The sequence below is a fragment of the Actinia tenebrosa genome, unplaced genomic scaffold (genome assembly GCF_029948245.1).
Source record: "Actinia tenebrosa isolate PJP-AT-01 unplaced genomic scaffold, QUT_ActTen_1.0 PGA_scaffold17__23_contigs__length_9995812, whole genome shotgun sequence".
In the NCBI taxonomy this organism is placed as follows: Eukaryota; Metazoa; Cnidaria; class Anthozoa; order Actiniaria; family Actiniidae; genus Actinia; species Actinia tenebrosa.
Genome location: NW_028292577.1, coordinates 4,240,614 through 4,263,897, shown reverse-complemented (window position 1 = coordinate 4,263,897; position 23,284 = coordinate 4,240,614). Strand labels below are relative to the sequence as shown.

Genomic DNA, 23,284 nt, shown 5'->3' with positions numbered 1-23,284 from the left:
ACATAATGTCTTTCTTCGAATCCTTTAACAAACCCTTCGACCCTAATAGCCCTCTGAAATGCGTTTATGTTACCGTCTTATTTTGGTTCTATATTTTGATACTGTAAAATGAGTTTTACCGACCAAACCCTCGTTCCTGGTTTCTTTCAAAATTTAGATTTTTCGCTGATGTATCCAACAATCACCTTAAAAGGAAAAAAACAAACAAAGTTGGGTAACCATAAATTTCTGGTCACCCTAATCTGCCTCAAACGTGCTTGACTCAGAGTCTTGGAAGCCCAAATTTTTTCCACTGGGCCACGATTTTAGGAAATTAGCACAACAATAGCCTTCAAAACAATGCACCAGATAGACTAGATTATTTTCCACTTCAAATCAACGTGCTAGTGCGTGGCAGAGTGCAAGGGATTAGCTGTAGATGGTCTGGGGGCCGGCTAGTCTCTCCCCTGATGCTTCGGCTAGAACACTATCCTGCGTAATCCGTACACCCAAGGGCAGAGGGACTTAATCGCCGTCATGTCCGAAGTCCATACGATGACCCAGCGGATGTCTCGGGGTATGGCATGAAGGCACTATTTTTTTTTCTTTTCTATATTTTGGAATTTATTATCTAGTAAAGTTGGTGGACGTGGGTTCGATTCCCACCGTAAGAAGAGTAACTTTTCTTTCTTAGATTTTTTAAATATTTGTTTATTTATCATTTTTATAAAATTATGATGATTCCTACTTTTTTCTTTATATTCAGCATTAACAGTTTTTTAAGCGATGTTCATCTGAAAGAGTCTTCTACATATTCTATTTGTTTGTTTTTTTTGTTTTGCTTTTTTTTCTATTACAAACAGCAGCCTTAGACCCCGGTTCGTCTTTAATAAAACAATAGAGGGAACCCGGTAGAGTTGATGAAGTTCGAGGGCGTAAATGTGTTTTGGGCCCAATCAAAACTCATTTTGGCCCGAAACTTTACGAGCCACTGCAAGGGCCCAAAACACATTTAATCTTACGCCCAAGAACATCAACTATATTACTATTATAACAAATAATATGAACTTATTGGGCATTTACGAAAGGAATAAAAGGCAATATATTTAAAGATATATAGGCTTTACGTGGTTGTTCAGTTCAGACGTCAAATCAATCTACAAGTTGACAAATAACCAGAAAGGTTGTTTTCGCTATCTGACTTAAGCCTCCTTTGCAGACATTATTTTACATTATTACACAAATAACGTCTGCATAGGAGGCTAGACTTATGGGGGCGCTGGCGATGGGAGGGAGGGGATGCAAAGACGACAGCGAGCGAAAAGCCAAAGGCTATAAACTAACTTTTTTTAAAAAATTTTTGTCGTTGGGTTCGAATGCCATCGTAACCAGGCATTCTATTTTTTAAAAGCATATTATTTATTTATGTATCATTTTCTTTAGCATTAATTAAAAATTAATTGGTAAACAATCTCGATCGTAAAATCCGAGTGTGTTTTTCTGAATCGAATGAATTGCTAAACTAGAACAGTTTACTGACAAGAGCTATTACTCCACTTGTTTTCGATTCTCGGTATTTTCTCTCTATATTGCTATAATTTCTGTTTATATGGTATTGCGACTACGCATGTTTCCCAAAGGGGCCAGCATTTCCCAGTGCTCATGGTTTGGCTTAGGCTCTCGGCCAATGAGAAGCAAGATAGTGAGTACTAAAGGGATTAACTCGTACTGGAATAGCGAAACTTTTATCGATTTCGTGTAAAAGGCTGCTTACTTACGAAAACTACGAGCAAATCTTCAGGATTATCCCAAGTAAAGTTAAACTAAATATTTGCGGACTTTTCTCACATTGCAGTTATTTTCTTGTTAAATAGACCCATACCGGAAATGACCTCAGAGATGAATGCCGGTAACTAGATCATATGACTATTTCACAATGTTTTGCTAAGATTTAAAATAATGAAACTCTCTTATACTTCCTACAGGAAATGGATTGTAATTTCATTTAATTCTTCAGTCGATGTTTCAGCTTTGTCGACAGTTTCAAAAATAATTGTAGTTTTGAGAGAGGAACTGAAAGCTCGTTATTTCAAGGAAGACACTTTATAATTCATTATCCTGAATCACATTTCACATATATTCCGTCTTAAATTCTTCTACAATGGAAGGTAATCAAATTATCAAGCTTAACGTTGGAGGTATTATATACCACACAACGAAAAACACTCTCTTGTTTGAGCACGACTCTCTACTCGCCAAGCTCTCAAGAGGTGAAAGTCAACTAGGATTGATGTTTACAGGGTCGTTAGAGAAAACTAATTCTGGCAAAGAAGTCAATGAAGACGTAGAGATATTTATCGACAGGGATGGAACGAACTTTAAATACCTTCTGAATTATCTTCGTTCCGGTCATCTGGTTTTGCCTGAGGAGGAAAATGTCTTGAGGGAAATTCTCCTGGAAGCAAAATATTACAATATCAAGGGTGTCATAGATGAGTTATCCAAGCCTTGTTATAAAATCAAAGGAGTTGTACCAATATCTGACGAACTGGGCGCATTTTGGGAATCTCTGATTCTGGATAACGAAAAGAAAAGATTTCTGGAAAGCTGGTGTGGAGGCGAAGGAAAGAAATTCAAGCTTTTGTATCGAGCCACGAGGGACGGTTGGAGTGCAGATATTTTTCACTTTCTATGCGATAACAAGGCTCCTACGGTAGTCGTTACTAGGAAGGGAAGCAGTGTTTTTGGTGGCTACACGGAGAAATCCTGGTCAGGTATGACGTTATCACTAATGGCTTTATAACAAGTTTTAATTTGCGGTGAACTATGTCTAGGAATCTTGACTCTATTTTGCACAAGTACCTCGTGCTGTTGGTTTAGCGTGATAATATTTGTTTTACATATTTAATTTTGATTTCCATTTCGGTTTCAGTATAAAACGCTGTTTTTTGGAGAAGGGGGAGGGCTGAGGGTTTTAGAGTAGAGGGGAGGGTCATCATTAAAACAATGAGCTGTTTGTTTGTTGATTTAATTGGAGGGTCATTAATTCCTTACTGAGTAAAAGAGGGAGGGCTGCAACCAATTGAAGAAATTACTGCGAATTCGCCTAGCCCTTCTCCCTCCCTCCAATATATATATATATATATATATATATATATATATATATAAAGTACCTTCCCCTATTTCTCTTCCCAAATTGGCTCTTTTTTTTAGAAACTTTTGCTGATCTATATTGACAAGATTTCAGCAGAAAAACGAATGATGAAAAATTTGTAAATCACAATGGCGGCTCTTTCGTCATGGAAATTTTTCTCTGTGAAATAGTATCATCACCATGATCCTCATCGTTATCATCATCATCTTCATCTTCTTCTCCTTTTTCCCCCTCCTTTTGATTTTTGTCCTCTTCTCCTCTTATTTTTTTCTATAATTTTTCTCCTTATTCTCTAGGAACCGGAAATAAGACAGATAAGAATGCTTTTCTGTTCAGTCTATCCAACCCGTCAGGTCTTGGCCCTATCAAAATCCAACTCAACGAAGGTGAGGAAGAAGACGCCGTATACTGTCACCCAAGCCAAGGCCCTGTGTTTGGTAAAGGACGTGACTTAGTGATTTCAGATCAAGCTAATGTAAGCCATTGTAGCAGTCGACTTGATAACACATACAAGTGTCCTGCAAACCAAATTTCCACTCTATTTTTAGCTGGTACTTTGACCTTCACCCTTGCAGAGCTCGAAGTGTACGAAATTCTTTAAAACAACAAACAAACAAGCAAACAAGCAAACAAACCATTTTTTATATTTTCTTGTGAAATGCAGGTCTATGGCAATCTGTTCCTTTAGATTATTTTTACCAAATTAACACTTTGTGCCAATTATAATAAATCATAAAATATAGGAATTTCCAATTCAAAATGCAGTTCGCGTTTAAACGAAGCATGCCATGATATGTTAGCTCCAACAACACCATCTATCGGATTTTCAATATGTAAACATTAGAATATAGCTTATAATTCATGAGTTTTATTTCTTTCACATGATTTTTGTTGGAAGCATTTAATTAATAGTAAGAAGTCTCGACAGATTCAATGACGGTCTTGAGATTTAATATTTTATGAATTTTTAGATAAACTTATAGCTGGATTTTGCATCAAAATTTTCATAATTTTTCCCTCTTGTAAAATTATTGTTTTTGTATCATTTGAAAATAAAAGAAGATTAAAGTATCGACATGGGATTATTTAATGTCAGTGAGAGGGGATTTTATATTCATGTGCTCGTACGAATACTTAGTATCAATGACTATATAAGCTTAATAAGTTTCATTAGACCAAAAGGAAAAAATAAAAAATAAAACCTTGAAAACCATTATAGTATTAGACAGTATGGACATAAATTTGCCATTACATTGTAATGTTTTCATTTAATATTCAAAATAAAAACATTAAAACTAGTCATAATTTTGCTCCGATGGTCGGTAAACATTTTGTGGAATAAACTCGCGAGAAAGTTTCAAGAATCATTTTACTCTCGTACAAAAGCGATTTTAATTATTAACGATGTTTTAAGACTTTTCTTATCGGCTATATAACGCTGTCCCAGGCATAAAAGCTTGTTTCTGATGATAATGTCACGCGTGTGTCTTTGTTCTTGAACAGACGCCATTTTTCAAACAAAGAATTTTATTATCTCGTAATGGTTTCTAAAGCGATCGCTTATTGGTTGGATCAAGATTATATGCGGCGTGGTGAATATAACACGTGTTGTTATTGGTTGGATTTGACGGTTTACTATTTTAGCAGGTGTATTGATCACACAAAGGCGAAGAGTATAGTTTGGATCAGTGAATTTGAATTTGGGCGATTGGTTTCAAAAAAACGCTTCAAAAATATGGAGAAATTAAGAGAAAAAAGACAAGCCATGCAAGAACAGCTTGAAGAGATAGAAAAAAGAGAAATGCTGGCTAAGAAGAAGCTGAATTGGTTGGAAGAAATATCTGGAAAAAATAAAACTGAGGCGGAGACGCTTCGCCGTAGCTGTAGTCTGACAGAATACAACTTGGATAAGACTGAGGATTTGCTGGACCAGAAAATAGCAAGTTTAAAATCAGCTCTAGTGAAGCGAGACAAAGAAGACCAGATTATCAAGGTTCTAGAACAGAGAGATTTAGAGATTGACGAAGAAATATCTCGTTTTGAGCCGAAAGTAAAACAAGCCATACATCGAGCCGATGAGGCAGAAATGAAATACCATGAAGCGGTTCGAAAGCTCTCTTTGGCTGAATCTGAGAGAAATAAAGTTATTGGAAGACGAAACGCAAAAGAAAACCAAGTCCAAGCTCTACAAACCTCTCTCAAAAATGCAGGAAGACAAATTCACAGATTGGCGATCAGTGAAGAGAAATCTGGCGACCGCGAAGATGAGTACTTTCGTCGTTGTCGTCACCTTACTGAATGTGTATCCCATTGTCTTATGCGGGCTGAAGAAGCTGAACGGAGGATTAAAATGCTACAAAACAGAAAGGATAATTTAGAAGGAGAAAAAAAGACTTATGAGAAAAATTTGGCCATGATGAGACGAGAATTGGATGAGACACTAAACAACCTAGACCATTTGTAGAATTAATTTAGCAATTCAGTTTTTTCTTTTAATGTATTTATATATAACTTAGTCTCTTTAACCCAGGCTTTAAAAATGGCATATTTAAAAGAAAAAAAGGATTGCCATTTATTTGACTTTTATTTGAATTTTAAAACAGTAAGTCTGGAAATATTCATTTACTGTTTATGGACGAAGTTTGGCGAAAAGTATAGTCGGTTGTGCATGTCACGCAAAAAAAAAAAAAACAACTACTACTGAATTACTAAGATAAAAATTCTTTAATTATAAAATAAAATTCTGAAAAAATTGAGATTAAAATGCGATGTACATTTTTTTAAACTAACAATAATGTTAAGAAATTCAAATAAACAGTAAATTATTCTGTCTTGAGTTTATTTCTTTAAATCTATCAACATGCTGAGTTTAATATAACCAATAAATATAAAATCAGTATTCTTAAGACTCATCATAGATGTAGATAACAGCAAAGGAAACTCAAATCATTTGCGGGTCAATGTTTTAAAATTTAGAATTTAATTGGTCATGGAAATTTTACATTTTTTTACAAATTTTAGCTTCAAAAATCTGTTTCCTAAATCATTGTCACGTGGCTATTGCGTGACACATAGCCACCGCATTCTTTGGCGGCGCCATGTGTTGCTCCAAGCAACAGGTTGTCTTTTTCAAAATATTGTCATAATTAGCATAATAATTTTGCCAGCTAGGAATCAACTGAAGGATATTTTTGATTATTAACTTATGTTGCCGTTTAGAAGTCAAGGCATTCATCTATTTTCGTTCCTTTTTTATCTTTTTATCTTCAATATCTTTTTGCTCCTAATTCATTGATTATATTATTTGTTTTGTCTTTCCGAATCACCTTTTGAGCGCTAGCCGTCAGGTGGTACAAATCGTAATAAGTTTCAATCAAGTTAGAAAAATGATAATTTGCTTGTATTTAGAGAGTTAACTGACAAATCAAGTAAATAATTTGTTTAACAGTCAGTACACCTATAGGGAAATCCGAAAACAATGTCTAAACCTTTTGGTGACAATCTAACACGATTTATACCACGTGACGGATATAGCGAGAAAGAGGTGAATTCCTTCTTCCTTTCCTTCCTTCCTTCCTTCCTTCCTTCCTTCTTTCTCTCTTTTTCTCTTTCTTTCTTTCTTTCTTTCCTTTCTTTTTTTCTTTCCTTTCTTCTTTCTTTTTTTCTCGTCTATTCTCTTGTACATTTTTTTCTTCTTTTTTCTTTCCTTTTTGATTCAACATATATTTTTTTCTTCTTAGCCATTAGCCATGCCTACCAAATTTTTAAAAAGCATGCCCACTGAATTGAAAGTCTTTCTGCGACTAGAAGAAGCCAAGGAATCAACTGAAGAAGATTATCTAATACGGCTATTGCCTTATTTCACTATGACGTCACATCAAAACAATAGTGAATTAGGTCAATTGTTACGGATGGAGAGCAAATTATCGCCCATTGTGACTGGTCTGGCGTATCCTTACCGTGTCATGCCCGTGTTTGTGCCGTGAGCTTTTGACAGTCATACGAAAGGTTCTCCGTGATGATTTCGATGCCATGCGTTGTGTATGATTCTCTGGCGCCATCCAGTCACAGAAAGTGTTTCAATCCAGTACGTGGCCATGCTTTAAATTCATTGCACATGGCTATTAGCTCAAATACCAAGGGAAAATTATGTGAATCAACTAAAAGAGAAGAAAGAAGAAAGAGAAGAAAGAAGAAAGAAAAGAAAGAAAGAATAAAAGAAAGAAAGAAAGGAAGGAAGGAAGGAAGGAAGGAAGGAAGGAAGGAAGAAAGAAAGAAAAAACAAAATTAAAATATTTTAATATTTTAAATATTTTAATTAAAATTAGTGCAACTTTTATAACGTTTTATTTACCTATAATAACTAATAGCTAGCTGTTCTTCGTTTCTCTGAAAATGTATACTATCTCCTACAGCAAACTTCGACTTAATGATTTTCAAAGTCCACCGACATACATCAGTTTTCTGTCATAATATCAAAACCAAACTTTAAAAAGAAACATAACTGCATTGCATTATTGAGCTGTGCGTTTCGAAATAAATTGAAAAGGCCTATTTTGGAAAATTGTTTACAATCCTTGATTAAATTGTTTCTAGCACATTTTCGACAATATTTTAAAATCTTGGTCTACGATTGCCTAAAACAATTGCTAAAAGAACAAACTTAACGAACACAGAAATTCTAAATGAGTAAATAATTGTACATAATGAGTTACGTTTTCTTCATTACTATCATTGTTTATATTCTTGTTCATTTGTTCTTCTTGTTGCTTGCTTTTTCTGCACTTGCAGCTTTTTTGGCGTTCACTTTTTCCTGTTTCTGTTGAGTCTTCTTCGTATCCTCTTCAGCTGCTTCGTTCTCTAGCTCAGAACGAGGAGGTGACTGTGGCCTGCGTACTGGACTTGAAACGGTTGCTACGACCTCACCTTCAAAGGATTTCCCTCGGCCTGTGCCAACAAACAGCAAAAGTTCAATTCCAATTAAAGCTGGCATGAAATATCCAAACCAATTAACTGTGAAGTACTTTGCAAACGTCGCCAGAAAAGCCACGACAGTCAGAGGCATAAAAAACTCACTCAAAAACATCTTTAAGTACTCTAAAGTCTAGCAGTATTTCAATTATTTGGGAAGAATAATTGTACTCAGTGCTTGCCAGGTACTGTTTTGAATGTTAAGTGTAATGTGACCAAGCTCGGAGCGTTTTGAATCGGCGTTGGACGCGGTTAGCATCACGAACATTCTTTACTAACAGGTGGAAGATTGATAAACATTAGGGAAAAATGACACGTTTGTCTCGTCTTCATAAATTACATAATTTAGTTGTCAAACTAAATGCTTGAAAATACCCTGAATTTACTATAAATTGAGCGACGAAAACAATTCTTATGAATGGTGAATTTTGGTATTTATCTGGGTTTAGGGAATTAAACACACTAGAAGTCGTTTTTCTTCAAGTAACTCATTAAATAGTCAACATCATCATAGCTTTTTCTATTCCTCTACTTGTAAAATATTGATTAGGGTTATTGTTTTGTCAGTCGCATGTCATATTATTTTCTGACTCAAAAACATTTCTAAGCGTCTATTAAGATATTGCTTTTTTACTTCCATAATGCATTTAATTTCTAAAAAAATCGTTTAGATTTTATCATTTAAAAATCATGTTTAATTAGCAAATACGTTTGGGCTTTCAAAATGATTTTCCCAAAGCAATGTATAGATTAGCTACTGTAGTGCAATGAATTGTCATAGCAACAGTTGCTATAAGCAACAGCTTCTGGAAAATTACTTTGCAATAAGAAGAACGTACTGTCGGAATATTTTTACCAGATAAGCTATTGTTGTTCAATTTAAACTGCTTTATCAATCAAATGAAACGTAATTTTCACTCCATTTTGTAATAATGTCACCTTGCAAAAAGATTGCAGAATCGAAACTCGTACTTTTTTGTACGAAGAAAATAAAATGAAGCAGCAATTATAATTAAGTACGGTAAGTTAGAGTGACCACAGAAAATCCGTGAAACTTTAGTAATACTAAATAGCACAATTTCATACAAATTCCATTGTTTTCTATTGTTTAACTAGCACTATTTTGTACTATTTAGTAATTAGTGTTTCACGGATTTACTGTGGTCACTCTACTTACCATTAGCAAGGTAAATCTTGTTTGCTTTTTCCCGTTTTTGCATTCAAAGAATTTATGTACATCGTAAGCTTTGTTTTGGAATATATAGTCTTTGGAGAATTTCTTTATAAAAAAGAAACGAACGAAGGTTAATATTGCCTACGTAATATCAAACGTACTGTTTTAATAATGATAATAATAATGATAATAATAATAATAATAATAATTTATAATCTATATAGCGTTAAGTCCTTAAAGGTCAACAACGCCTTACATTCACATATTTTTAACGATATTAACAATATTAATATCAACACTTATACAGCAATACATATTTATAACTCATTATAACATCTATATTTATAAGTCATTTTATTGTCTATTAAAAATTAGAAAAGAGTATTAAAAAAATTATGTTAGTGGAAATAAAAAGAGTGAATAATTAAGATATATTGTTGTGCGCCTTCTTAAAAAGCCAGGTCTTGATATATTTCTTAAAAACACCGATACATGGGCTGGACCTGATGTTCATTGGCCGGGAATTGCCTTTTCTATCAATTTTTTCTTCCTTTCTCCACTTTTCTTTCAGTAGGAATCAATACGTAACTAAGTTTAGCCGAAAATCTGACACTTTTTTAAAAACTTGAGCACACAGGAATTTTTACATTCCAGATTGAATTCAAAAGTAAGAAAGAGCCATTCAGCCTGTTAGTTAAACAAAACGCTCTCATTTCTGGTACTGCCTAGCTATCAGTTTAGACAGTGTAAAAATCATTTTCTGTGTACCACCATTTGGGGTTCTTTATCTATTTCTCTCTCTCTCTCTCTCTCTCTCTCTCTCTCTCTCTCTCTCTCTCTCTCTCCTTTTTCCTTTTTAAATTAGTCTTTCATTCATTCATTTTCATTTTCTCTCTGTGTGTTTGTAACTTTCTCTTTGATTCTATTTTAATGATTTTACTTTTTCTCTTCCTTTTTGCCCGGCTGTATTTTTTCATTTCCCTCCTTCATTCGTTCCTTCCTTCCTTCTTTTCATTTTTAACACAGTTCTTCTCCCAAAATATTAACCAAAATAATAACCGAAGTTATTATTCGAGACTTAAGTTCTTCGAATTTCAAAGCAACAGCCTTAAATTATTGATAGCTTTGGAACCAAGCCAACGGGTGGCACAATAATCGACTTCAAACTAAGGCGACAAAAATATGTTTGTTGTTTTAAACAGCCATATATAATGGGCCAACGACTCCCTTGATCAACACAGCGTGAGATAGAAGCAAAAAGAGAAGAGCAGCAGAAGCTGAGGAAACGACACTCTAACTATGGCTCCGCCACCACCAGTAATCGAAGGAACCTTGAAAAATACTATCCATTCTCTTGGTTTTGGGCTCATTACGACGGTTTTGTCAGTCACGTTCGGGAAGTTTCTTATCCCTAATTTCTTCGTTTGGATAGTTAGCTTTGTTGTTTTCATTGAATTTGTGCTGCTATCAATTCCACGGAAGCGAGACGATTACGAACTCTATCAAGCCCCTGGGAAGAAAGTCAAGCATAATATTGAAGGACTTGGTGCTCCACAGATCAGCATTAATACACCTGACGATGAAGGCTCGCCCAAGAAGAAAGGGATAAGAGAGAGATTCAAAAAGGACAGGCATGGAAAGAAAGATCATTTGAGTCCTGACGCTGCTGAAGGTGGTGAAGAGTCCGGGCAAAGTAGGCCAACGGCTAGCCCTAAGAAGTCACCTAAAACAGAAAGAAAAGTGAAAGACGAAACGCAGAAGACCGAAAAAGAAGCAGAAAAGACGGAGAAGGGGGAGAACGAGAAAACTGCGAAGAAAAAAGAGAAGAATAAAGGGAAAGGCGACAGTGAAGACAATGTGGCTGAAGACCAGGACGAAGAAAAGAATAAAAACAAAGGCAAAGGAAGCTGGAAAAAACGCCTTCCTCATCGCAAGTCACAAAGCTTGAGCGACGAATGATGCCTCGAAACACTTGGATAACAGGCAAGAAAACAAACTTATAGATGAACTAGATATGTTTATCGAGCCTGTAAGCCCGCGATCTTTGTTTGCAGGTTTCTGCCATTTGCATCTCATTACCATAAATTGAACTTTGCATCTCATTAGCATAAATTGAACTTTGCATCTCATTAGCATAAATTAAATTTTGTATCTCATTAGCATGAATTGAATTTTGAACTGTAAACGAACAAAGACGATATAGAAAGTTTCGGATTGGTTGTAATGTTTTCCATTTCAGTAATTCTCTTGAGTATACTTTCTTTATAATTTATATCATATTTCAAAAATTTCAGTATCTCAATGCTTGATTTGAGTAAATAATGAAAAGTTAATCCAAGATGACAAAAAAATGATATATGAATTTTTTAGTAAAATTGATCGCGTATAAAACATTTTGGTTCTCAACAAAAACGCATAAATTTGAGAATGCTCTCCAAAGTGGAGACATTTGAAAAGGAGGCCTGTCGAATAGTAGACAGACGAAGCCGGCTTTGAAAACGCTGACGTCATTCACATCTGCACGTCTTTGTTTCGCATGCTTATGCGTAGATGATAATATTGCATTTCATTCGATGTATTTTCTCTAGTTTCGTTTTTTCCTGTGTGTACGATTTCATTCTCAGCACCATTAAGGCATGGCTCTTTTGAGGAAATGATGGAAAATCAGTTATTTATTCATATCTTTGACAGTTTACTATGAATCTTTCCCAATTTTGGCTCGTAGTAGTAATTCTTCAAGGCAAGCAATTACCACATATGTGTTACCATGGAAACCATGTCACGTGACCACAAGACCGCCATCTTGGATTTTTTAAACAAGCCTTTTGAAGTCCTATTGAAACTACTTCAAAAGTCCTGAAAATCCATATTCCTTTTGATATTTGCAATACCTATATGGATCTAATTGGATATCTTGGAAATTATATTAAGTTTAATTTTTAGAATATTTTCAATTTTTTGGAAAAAATAGAAAATATTCTAAAAATTAAACTTAAAATAATTTCCAAGATATCCAATTAGATCCATATAGGCATTGTAAATATGAATAGTAATCTGCATTTTCATGACTTTTAAAGATGTTTCGGTACGTTTTCAAACGGCTTGTTTAAAAATCCAAGATGGCAATCTGGTTGTCACGTGACTTAGTTTCCATGGCAACCAAGGCTTTAAGATTCCTTCTTTTCACAAAGGACATTAACTTGCCAAGTTCGGGTAAGATTCGTAGAAAACTGGCTATGATATAGCTAAACAGTTTTTCATCTGAGAGCCATACCTTAATGATGCTGAGTTTTTGCATTTTTTACTTTACCGTTAGCACTTAAAAATAAAATAAATATATAAATGAGTATAAGTATATTGACTAAATGAGCCATTGTAATTAATTAACGAAATCAAAAAAAAAAAGATCTAGAGTTAACGGACAACTAAAACAATACATTCACGGTACCCACCATCTCTTGAAGTGTCCTGGATATATTGTAATAAAATATATCCAAAACTAGTTAAAAGTCCTAATGCATAATGAATGTATACGTACTGTCTGTAACATGTTACAAATAGACCGCTTCCTTTGTGCACAATGTTTTCCTATTTCAAACTATGTGCCTTAAAGGTGCTGACACACAGTGCATTATTGCATGCAACAATGCACGCAACAGGACTGTTGCAGCGTCTACCCCAAACTTGTTGCACGCAACGCTGCATGCAACAAATCTGAAGTTGAATCGCGCTCTGCTCTTGCAACATTGCGCGCAACAAATTTCATCATATGAACATGGCTGCAAAATCGACGTTTTGAAATTTCCAGCCAATCAGCTTGCACCAAATTTATAACTTCTGACCAAATATCTTAACATAGCAGGCTGACACAAGCGATGTTGCGAGATTTTGTTGCCATTTACGTGTGTCATCCCGATTCAAATTTGTTGCTTGCAATGTTGCGTGCAATGTTGCACCGTGTGTCAGCACCTTAATTTGATCCCTTGAGAATGTGATTCGTTGTTCGAGATATATGAATTCACATTCGTGTGTCTTCTGATGCGAATACATTAAATATTTTGGTATATACATAATACCTACTGGCCAGCATACTGGCTTTGATGGGATCGTTTAGAACAATCGACGCTTTGTGATCTGACCCACTTGCTTCAATCTCTCTCTAGTCCGAGTAACTTTAACTTCGAATATGCTTAAGAGAGTTAACAGTTAACTGACATTTTATTGTTTTGGCTAACATTGTGGTCAGCCGCCTGAAAAATATGGACAGTTAATTCTAAAAAGTCATAGTTCAGTGGCGGATCCAGGATTTTTCAAAGGGGAGTTCCGTTTCTTAAACTGTGTATAATTCTCTATTGTTTAGTCGATGTTTGACAAAACATTTGGCTCTAATCACCTAACTTACTATCTAGTAACGGAACTTAAAGGTAAATTAAACATTATAACAACAAATATCTATCATTTCGTGTTCAACATTATCTTTGTGGATACTTTTAAGCAAAATTTATATAAGACATATTTCTATTACCTAAAAGGTCAAACCTTCAAGGGGGGTTCCGTGGACCCCTTCGACCCCCCCTGGATCCGCCACTGTAGTTAGATTAACTTTCCCATCCACACACTTTTAAATTTAAAGACCAATAAAGGGTAGGGAATGCAATTGGCTGAATCCTTAAATAAATCTTTACTTCTATTTTTGACTTATTATTTATAGTAGATTTATGATGGCACTATTTCCAAATCGTGTTTGTTCACAAGTTTTAGTGCTTGATGTGAAGTTTACTATAAATAGAACAAAATCGCTAGGAAACGTCTGCGCATGCTCTGAGTCTGTACGCAGTCGTCTTATATAGAGCCTTTGCAACAACACGTCATTGTGAACTGAGGTACTGAATTCTTTCTCATGTAAATCATATTAGAGCAGATTCAATAGGCCCTTTGCAGCTCAGTAATCACGTGTGCTGATTAATTCACTGAGAGTAAATGAATGAACATCTTGATTCCCATGGGTGAAATATACTGGTGAGCAAACAAAATTTCTACAACCTGTTTTGAGAGATCGTAATAAAAATACATTTTGTGACACACTGGTTACACATGTTTTCATTCAGTTCTTTACAAGTAGCTAAAAATAATCACCAATTTAAAAGAAAAGCAAAAATTTTGCTCGCCAGTACAGACACGTAACTGTAAACTGCAAAGGGCCTATTGTCGTTGCCTTCTGTCATGGCTGCCATCACGTGACGGTGCATGTACAAGTAAACTCGACTACAGGTACCTTAAACAAGGCTCGTGTTTAAATTATTTAATAAAACGCATTCTCGACTTTCACATCCCCATGATCCTTTGCGTCTTTGGGGGGGTAACCAGAGGGTAAAAACCCACTTATTTTGCTGAAGGCTGATCAGACAATGTTGACAATACCTTGTTTGGTATCCAAAGATAAAATTAGGAAGTAAAAAACAGAAAAAGATAGAAGCTTAAAGACGTTTAAGGTAAATTTTAAACATTTTTTCGTAAGTCAATACATTTTCTGTAAGATCAAAACTCTTCATGATCTGTACAGGCAAAAATAACTTGGAATAAACTGATAATCAGTATTGTACAGATAAAAGCAGGTATAGTATAAATTCAATTAAGAAACCTTTCAATTTGGGACAGTTTTTTGATTGGTTACCCCCCAAAGACGCAAGGCATTATGGGGATGTGAAAGTCGAGAATGGGAGTTTTGATAAGGATGTAATATAGACCTTAAGCTGGTAAACAAAAGACCTCATCTCTGTTCCCATTTTCAGACCACCTGTCATTCCCTAGAGTATCGTTTCTTTTTTTAACGGTTGCACATGAGAAGACACACAAATATGGATACAACTCAAACAAAGAATCTTATTCTCTAGTGTGTGTGGCATGTGGTTTGAAATGGATAAACCGATTTCAAATGTTTTCCCATTTCAGACCACGTGTCATTCCCTATCCTAAAAATCCTAAAGAAATAATAAACAGCAAAGCTCTCCCTATTAATAATAGATTATAACATATATAATAGCATTCCTTATATTAAAAAAACAATAATTTCATTCTTTAAAACGTAATAACGACGCTACGCGTCGTGGTTTGCTACGCTTCTCTCGTGTTCTCTCAACATCCCGCGTGTTTAGATCAGAGTATCTAACGTGGAAAACTGTTTTAAAATTGTTAACTTTAAAACGTAATAACGACCAAGATTTGCATGAGCTCACGACGAAGAACTGAATTCTATTGTAGGTTTAATTTTCGTCGGCTAGCACAACTGTCCCTGGCATTTCCATGCTGTTATCATTGGAGTCCTTTTTACTGACTACACATGCCATTGACAAAGAAGTTTATCCTAAGTGAAAGCCCACGCAATCGCGAGGTGGTTTGGTATTATAATTTTGGCCCCAAAGTTTGTGTTTACGAAATTTTCGCGTATAGTCTAACTACTTGGGGTAGCACTTATAAAACCTCCCTTAAAGCCTCTTGTGACTCTTCAAAAAAAGCACTTATAATAATCACATTTTCTAGTTTTTACTCGCAGGCATTCAACTCCAATTTGTCATAAATTGGCTATTCTCACATTAGATGACTTAATATATCTTGATTATTTCTTTATTTATGAAGGAGTACCACACTAATGCGCTTCCGTTATTTCGTTTAACAAATTCGTTACATGTATAAAAGGAGTACATCAATACAACACTAGATTGGCAGTAAAAAATCGTACTATATCCCTAAAGCAAGAACCAATTATGGAATATTCAATATTCGTTTCACTGGTACAAAAATCTGGAATTCTATTGAAGATGTCTTAAAATCCAAAAGCCGTACTTCATTTAAACTTTGCCTTAAATCTTCTTTGCTTTCTAAGTATTTAGATCGACATGCGTGACCAATTCCTTAATCTATTTCCAGTTGATGAGAACATAGTTGATAATTCAGCTATTGCCCATTTTGCTCTGTGATTAGTTCTTGTACTGTTTGTGTTTGTGTTCATGCTGTTTTATACTCGTCCTTAAAGTACTAAATTGATTGTATACTACAAACCTTCAACAGGTTCGCGGATTCGTAACAGAAAGCATACCGCCAGGACATTATAATCAGGAATACATGAAGTACTTACCGAATTCCAAGTAAAAATATATATAACGAAAAGACATGAATATTAGACGTATTTGATTTTGCGGTTATATTTTATATATATGTGTGTTTCGATGTATATATGAGGACTTGGACAAATATATTTCCTTTCGACAAATATATATCAGTCTTCGATATTTAGAGCCTTTTTGACAAGCATAATTCTTCACCGAAAACGATTTTTTTCGAATACGGTCTCCAGAGTGGAACAATAGGCCCTTTGCAATTAGCGGTCACGTGTCTGTACTGGTGAGCAAAATTTTTATATTTATTTTAAATTGGTGATTCTTTTTAGCTACTTGTAAAGAACTGAATGAAACAATGTGTAACCAGTGTGTTACGAAATGTATTTTTATTACGATCTCTCGAAACAGGTTGTAGAAATTTTGTTTGCTCACCAGTATATTTCACCCATGGGAATCAAGATGTTCATTCATTTGCTCTCAGTGAATTAATCTGCACGTGATTACTGAGCTGCAAAGGGTCTATTTGAAAACTCCGGCTAGCCGTATTAGTGCGGACGGAGAACATTTCGTATCCGAAATTTTTCGAATACGATGACGTCATGATTGTCATGGGAACATGGCGAGAAGGCTAAAAATTCACTGCGGGCTCAATTTCAGATTCGATGCACATGCTCAGGTGTGCAATGAAGCGTTTTTGCCGCCTCTGATCAGACTAGTGTGCACGCTAAGCATTTTATCCGTTTTCATGTGTGGGCGGAAAACGTTTTTTTCGGTTTCGGTGTGAAAGTTGCGGATTCAGATTTATCCGGCATAGTATGGACGGGGCACAAATACTTGATATCTTTTTTTAATTCTGTTGAATTAAGTAAACTGTGTCCGGTACCCAATAAACTGAGGAGCCTGTTAAAATTCCCATATTAGAGTTGTACTTTTTGGTTTTAATTTATATATAATATTCACTTCGCCTTCGGCGAATAATTGATAATCATAATAGGAAATCAAATCAAAAGGGAAAATCTTTCATGTACTTTGAAGGGAAAAAATGAGCAAAATATTATTGAATACCATAAAGTATAGCTTACGAAGTAACGGATATCGTAACTAATGACTAATGACTAAATAACAATATTGAGTTTAACTATTGTGCATTTAGCACGTCTTGTGAAATATTTCTTAAAAGCTGGTTAAAGAAAGCAACGCATTTCTCGTCAGAGCAAGAATTTTCAAGTATTTTCTTCTATCTCTTGTCAAAATAAAATATTTTCCGCCAACAACAACGGGAAATAATATTCTTAAAATTAGTTAAAAGGACTTGCAAAAATCTCCAAGTAGTAGATAAACAAAAGAATACTTGTCTTTGTTGAGAAGGTTTGCAAAAGGTAAAGGGAAATGTAGGGAAACGATGAAAACGTGAAAACAGCGTTATATTTGATTTCATTTGTGACAGCACGGATCACAGATGTCCGCATAAATGAAGAAAAATTAAAAGAGTAATAAAGTAAACGAAACTCGCAAAAAATAATTCATTTAATTATTTTTACATGCAGTCGATTTTTCCCTAGAGAAATTGCCGTAGAAAGTCTTGAGCATTGAATAATGTCCAATCAAGAGCGAAAATATTGCGTGTACCACGAAAAACGGTAACGGATATCATATAGAATCCCATGACACTATTCAATCTCGCGCGCTGATTGGCTACCGAGAGTGGGTATTTAGCGTGGAATACCATGGTTTGAAAAGCTGAATACCACGATATATAGGGATCCCGCGAGTTGTTGTTGTTGTTCTCGCATTCACCTCAAAATACAAAGATTTTCGTCTGTCACACTATCTTTGTTTTGTTCAGTTTGAAAGTTGCAAAAATTGAGTTCCCAAATTTTAGTATTCAGCTAGACGCTGAGATACAAAAGTTGAGAAAACCATTAACGCTTGCAACAACAAGAAAAAAGAGAAAAGTTGCCAATATGGAGGCAGCATCAACTTCATCCTGGAAAGAAAAGACAATAAGCGAAAAAATTGTCAGGGATACCGAGAAAAGTACCGAAAAGTCTGTCTGCCCCAAGTCAACCGATGAAAATTCTACTATTGTCGAGTACACAGATGAAGAAATCCTGGAGTTTAAAGAGAATTTGGTCGCGGCAAACACGAAGAAAAGCACAACTACATCTGTACGCCGTTTTCAGTCATGGTACAGAGAAAAATATAAGAAAGAAGTCGACTTAAACCAGATATCAAAGAAAGAAGCACCTTACCTTTTGAAGCATTTCTTTCTAGAAATACGCCAGACAACCAAAGATAACAAGGGCAAAGAATATGAGCCAGGTTCTCTTCAGACGTATCGCAACGGTCTGCGAAGGTTTTTCCTTGAGCGGCCATGTCCTCCTTCCCCCGACAACTTCGACATCGATAAAGAAGCAGATGTAGAGTTTGAAGAGGTCGCAACAATGCTGTCAATGAAGAAAAAAGATCTCAAGAAGAAAGGCTTAGGGACAAAGCCAAATGCTGCCAGGTCGTTAGAAGAGAATGAAGTCGAGAAAATGTGGTCTTCAGGTGCCTTAGGCTTGCACACTTCAAGATCTCTCCTCCATCTTGTTTGGTGGAATAATGTCACTCATCTGGGAATGAGGGCTTTCCAAGAGCAGTACGACTGTACGATTGATGATTTTACCATCACAGAGTACTTCATAGAGTACAAAGAGCGCCAAACCAAGAACCGCCAAGGAGACGAGAATAGCAGGAAAAGAACAAGAAAGTACAACAATAAAATATGGAGGACCAATGGCGGCGAACGCGATCCATACCGTGCTTTCGTTGAGTACTTGGAGCATCGACCAAAAGGTGAACAAGTCCCAAAAAATCTGTTCTTAAGTCCAATTGACAAGCCAACATCTGAAGTGTGGTATAAAATGTCACCGGTTGGAATAAACACCTTGTCTAAGATGATGAAGAAGATTGCCGACATAGCTTCCCTAGAAGGCAAATGTACGAATTCGTGTGGCCGTAAAACAGCAATCCAAGCCTTGTGAGAAGATTTCGACCCGCTTGAAATTTCAGAATTGACTGGCCATGCTAATCCAGAATCGATATCGAGTTACAGCCATAACCCATTGGAAAAACAACGCAAAATGTCCCACAAGCTGGCTGGATTTTCTCCTTGCAGTCAAAGTAGTAGTACGGTCAGTACGTCAGTAGTTGAAAGTTCAAGATCACCAGCAAGAAATACTTTGAATGAAATATCTGCCAATGTAGAAGGTCGTCAGGCGAACCAAACAAGCAAGTAAAGCTGCCGAAGCCCCTTATAATGGTCTTGAGTTGAGTGGAGCCGTAAGTGGACTGTTTACCGGAGTCACATTTAACAACTCACCGGTGAATATTTCCATCAATCTACAGGCTGGTGTCCATCGCTAGCTCTTTCTTCATCCAACACTAACTGAGCTACACAACAGTAAAAAAAGAAAAAGAAGAAGAAAAAGGAATTTGCTTATTTTGATTTCATTTAGTCTATTTAGTCTATTTAGTAATTGATTGTGTAATTCAGAGAAAAGTCTTAAAAGTTTTGTGTACTCACCAGTTAGCTTCTTTGTTTTGCATGACATTTTCGCACATTTAGACTGCTGAACTGCCTTAGATTTCGATCAAGACGAGAAAAAGTCATTATTGTTGTAACAGATTAAAGGAAGTATTTCAGCGAAGGAGATTTTCGAGAATAAACAGTTAGTTTTTCCCACAGTAGCAAATATTATTCTGCTCGCCACGAGGTTCAAACCAAAAGATCAAACGCTCACCTTTGAGCGGAATTCCTATTGGTTGGGAGGATGGCATCAGAATGGTTTCCTTCGTGGGCCAAGGTTTTCTTGAACTCGCACGATTTTTTTCTTTTTTCTTCTTTATATTCGCTTAGATTGAATAGTGTCATGGGATTCAAGAAAAATTCATTGGCTTGACTCGGGAATTCCAAGTTGAATTCACTCGAAAAGGCGATATCGCCTTTTCTCGTGAATTCAACTTGGAATTCCCTCGTCAGCCAATGAATTTTCCTATAGAATTGAGGATTACCTACTATTCCATCTTTAGAAATTTTCCAAATTGTTCTAAAGCTGGGTTCGACAAAACCTCAAGTTAAACAATTCTGAAAAGTAAGATTAGCTCCTAAGTTAAGAGTAGTATAAAAGGAGCGATTTTGTATTATAAAATAAATCAAATAGTACGTACGCTGTGATTGGTTGATAGCCGTATTTGCATGAGGGTATGTAAACACAGTTGTGACGTCATACATTTCGTGTTTTCCCGGTACAAGTTCAAAAATTTACAGTTTTTCTCGAGGAAAAAAACGCCCCCAAAAATGTATTTTGAAGACGAAGTTCCAAATTTTGACATGTGTCAGGGCCACAGGCATAACCCTATGGTGTCATGCAGGTGTTTCTGATTGTAATATCGATCATGCCAATCTCTTGTTGGTCACCGTAACGAGAATTCCCTCAGGAGCTACAACACACGTCCTTCGTCAGGACAGCCTCGGTTGTTCAGCGAAGTGCTTTCTTATGATTTAAATGCACTGTCCGATAAGGAATACAAGTATTTCAAGGAAACAGTCAGCAGCTTCAAACTCTTTCCAGCGATAGCTCTTCAACTCCACAAAATATCTTCTCGAGGCAAGACGAAACAATCGACTTCGCTGTCGTGTTTTCTGGCTGTCAAATTGAGCAAAACCACGTTTCTTTCAACTGAGAATTCCAGTCACAGTGACACTCAGTTATCTACTTTTGATCACTTTCGTAAAGATAATCAATTCTGAAATCTTTTATTAATATTTCTATTCAATCTTTGGACATTTCTTTGTATTTGTTTTAAAGTTTTAGAATGTAAATATTTAAAATAGCTATAGCGATTCTTTCTCGCTTCACATTTGCCTCCTTTGTTAGAAACATAGAATCGAGGCTCCTCTGTCTTTGATTATTTGCATATTAATTCTGATTTGCCACACCATATTTACTCAATTACGTCACAAGCTATGCCACGTGTAATACCGACAGGAAATGTTAGCTTCGTGCCCAGTTTTAGTCATTAGTTAGTCAGATCGTCCACGCTAGAGTCGTATATTTGGAAGCCAAGAAGTAGTTAAAGTTACCCCCTGGCCCATTAGAGTGCAAGCGGGAACAGATGTGTAAGTACAGTAATTAGCTTTACACCTTGTCTAAGCCCAGCCTCGGGCATAATAGCCTTTTAGTTACTTTATGAGACCCGTCTATGGTTTATACCGTGTTTAGTCAAGCACACGGCAACACCCTGAGATTTCTATTGCTTAGTAAGCATTCAATTTACAAAGCTAGGCCTATATCTGTATTTATACATTTAAATCTGTACCTTTAAGTCTAAAGCCTTTATTGATCTCATTATCGCTAGTATATTTTTCACGTCGCTTGCAGTGGCACACCCTAAGGCATAACCAAAATCGCATCATTTATATTAGTATTCACAAGAGTTTATAATAGTCATTTGATTGCTATGTTATCAAAAAACTATATTTGTATCATTTTACTTGTACCTTTAGTTTCTTAACCTTTTAGAGTTTGTCATACTAAAACTATGATCGGAACGCATGTTATTCTTTATGCGTGTTTCTATTGTCTTGTAATCCTATTATTTAGTAATTAGTTCATTGATTGTATTGTTTTCAGTTTACGTTTGAATATCGTCAATTAAAATCACCATCAATCACAGCCGATTTTCCGTGGTTCCTGACCTATTCAATCAGTAAAGCTCCCCCGCACACTGAGCTTGCCGCGACAAGTTGTTTAGATTGCTCTTCAACATTCGCCGTAAGCCTAGCGCAACATCCTTGGCGTTTATTACACGAAATTTGATTGGCTTACGATCGAAGTTCGTGATGTATGGAGAATTTGTATTTTGATATGAGAATCAAATTCAAATAAAGATTTATTTTCTTGCAAGTGGTAGTGTTTTCCCTTAGTATTTATTTTATAAAAGCAATAGAAAACATTTTTCTCTGTGTTTACATAGCCTGATAGCAACACTCGGGGGGTTGGGAGAATTCTCGACAGTTATGCAAACCCTCGACTACGTCTCGGGTTTGTATAACTGTCTCGAATTCTCCCAACCTCCCCTCGTGTTGCTATCAGGCTATGTAAACACGGAAAAAGTTTTCTATTGCTTAATTATAAAATAAATTAAATAGTACGCACGCTGTGATTGGTTGATAGCCATGTTTGCATGAGGGTATGTAAACACAGTTGTGACGTCACAACTTTCGTGTTTTCCCGGTACAAGTTCAAAAATTAAAAATTTACAGTTTCCTTCGAGGAAAAAAACGCCCCCAAAAATGTATTTTGAAGACGAAGTTCCAAATTTTGACTTGTGTCAGGGCCACAGGCATAACCCTATGGTCTCATGCAGGTCTTTCTGATCGTAATATCATGACAATCTCTCGTTGGTCACCGCAAAGAGAATTCCCTCAGGAGCTACAACACACGTCCTCCGTCAGGACAGCTGCGGTTGTTCAGCGACGTGCTTTCTCATGATTTATTAAATGCACCGCCCGATAAAGTATACAAGTATTTCAAGGAAACAGTCAGCAGCTTCAAACGTTTTCCAGCGATAGCTCTTCAGCTCCACAAAATATCTTCTCGAGGCAAGCCGAAACAATCAACTTCGCTGCCATGTTTTCTCGCTATCAAATTGAGCAAAACCACGTTTCTTTCAACCGAGAATTCCATTCACAGTGACACTTGTTATCCACTTTTGATCACTTTCGTAAAGATAATCAATTCTGAAATCTTTTATTAATATTTCTATTCAATCTTTGGACATTTCTTTGTATTTGTTTTAAAGTTTTAGAATGATAAATGTTTAAAATAGCTATAGCGATTC

General features: G+C 35.8%; 4 protein-coding genes and 1 long non-coding RNA gene across 5 annotated transcripts; 4 read left to right on the top strand and 1 right to left on the bottom strand.

Moving 5' to 3' along the window:
- Window positions 1–1,981: 1,981 nt before the first annotated feature.
- Window positions 1,982–4,206, top strand: LOC116290544 (BTB/POZ domain-containing protein kctd15). The gene is made up of 2 exons (XM_031697600.2): window positions 1,982–2,753; window positions 3,430–4,206. Exons 1-2 carry the CDS (start codon window positions 2,141–2,143, stop codon window positions 3,732–3,734), a joined length of 918 nt encoding a protein of 305 aa, XP_031553460.2. The 5' UTR covers window positions 1,982–2,140; the 3' UTR covers window positions 3,735–4,206.
- A 558-nt stretch (window positions 4,207–4,764) lies between these two features.
- LOC148910287 (tropomyosin-like) lies at window positions 4,765–5,827 on the top strand. The gene has a single exon (XM_089031547.1). The coding sequence runs from the start codon at window positions 4,869–4,871 to the stop codon at window positions 5,595–5,597; it is 729 nt and encodes a 242-aa protein (XP_088887673.1). The 5' UTR covers window positions 4,765–4,868; the 3' UTR covers window positions 5,598–5,827.
- A 1,599-nt stretch (window positions 5,828–7,426) lies between these two features.
- On the bottom strand, window positions 7,427–8,324 carry LOC148910286 (uncharacterized). The gene is made up of 2 exons (XR_016120040.1): window positions 8,210–8,324; window positions 7,427–8,080 (listed from the first exon to the last, which is right to left on the bottom strand). It is a non-coding gene; the product is annotated as an uncharacterized LOC148910286 (long non-coding RNA).
- Window positions 8,325–10,486: 2,162 nt separating this feature from the next.
- Window positions 10,487–14,606, top strand: LOC116290543 (uncharacterized). Its single transcript, XM_031697598.2, has one exon. The coding sequence runs from the start codon at window positions 10,578–10,580 to the stop codon at window positions 11,235–11,237; it is 660 nt and encodes a 219-aa protein (XP_031553458.1). The 5' UTR covers window positions 10,487–10,577; the 3' UTR covers window positions 11,238–14,606.
- A 3,754-nt stretch (window positions 14,607–18,360) lies between these two features.
- Window positions 18,361–19,422, top strand: LOC148910285 (uncharacterized). Its single transcript, XM_089032022.1, has one exon. It carries the CDS (start codon window positions 18,361–18,363, stop codon window positions 19,420–19,422), a length of 1,062 nt encoding a protein of 353 aa, XP_088888148.1.
- Window positions 19,423–23,284: the final 3,862 nt, after the last annotated feature.

Bases quoted from the DNA above. Each gene is read 5' to 3' on its own strand.
- LOC148910287 (XM_089031547.1), top strand. From the start codon at position 4,869: ATGGAGAAATTAAGAGAAAAAAGACAAGCCATGCAAGAACAGCTTGAA.
- LOC148910285 (XM_089032022.1), top strand. From the start codon at position 18,361: ATGGAGGCAGCATCAACTTCATCCTGGAAAGAAAAGACAATAAGCGAA.
- LOC116290543 (XM_031697598.2), top strand. From the start codon at position 10,578: ATGGCTCCGCCACCACCAGTAATCGAAGGAACCTTGAAAAATACTATC.
- LOC116290544 (XM_031697600.2), top strand. From the start codon at position 2,141: ATGGAAGGTAATCAAATTATCAAGCTTAACGTTGGAGGTATTATATAC. The intron at 2,754-3,429 runs GTATGACGTTAT...CTTATTCTCTAG, and splicing joins CACGGAGAAATCCTGGTCAG to GAACCGGAAATAAGACAGAT.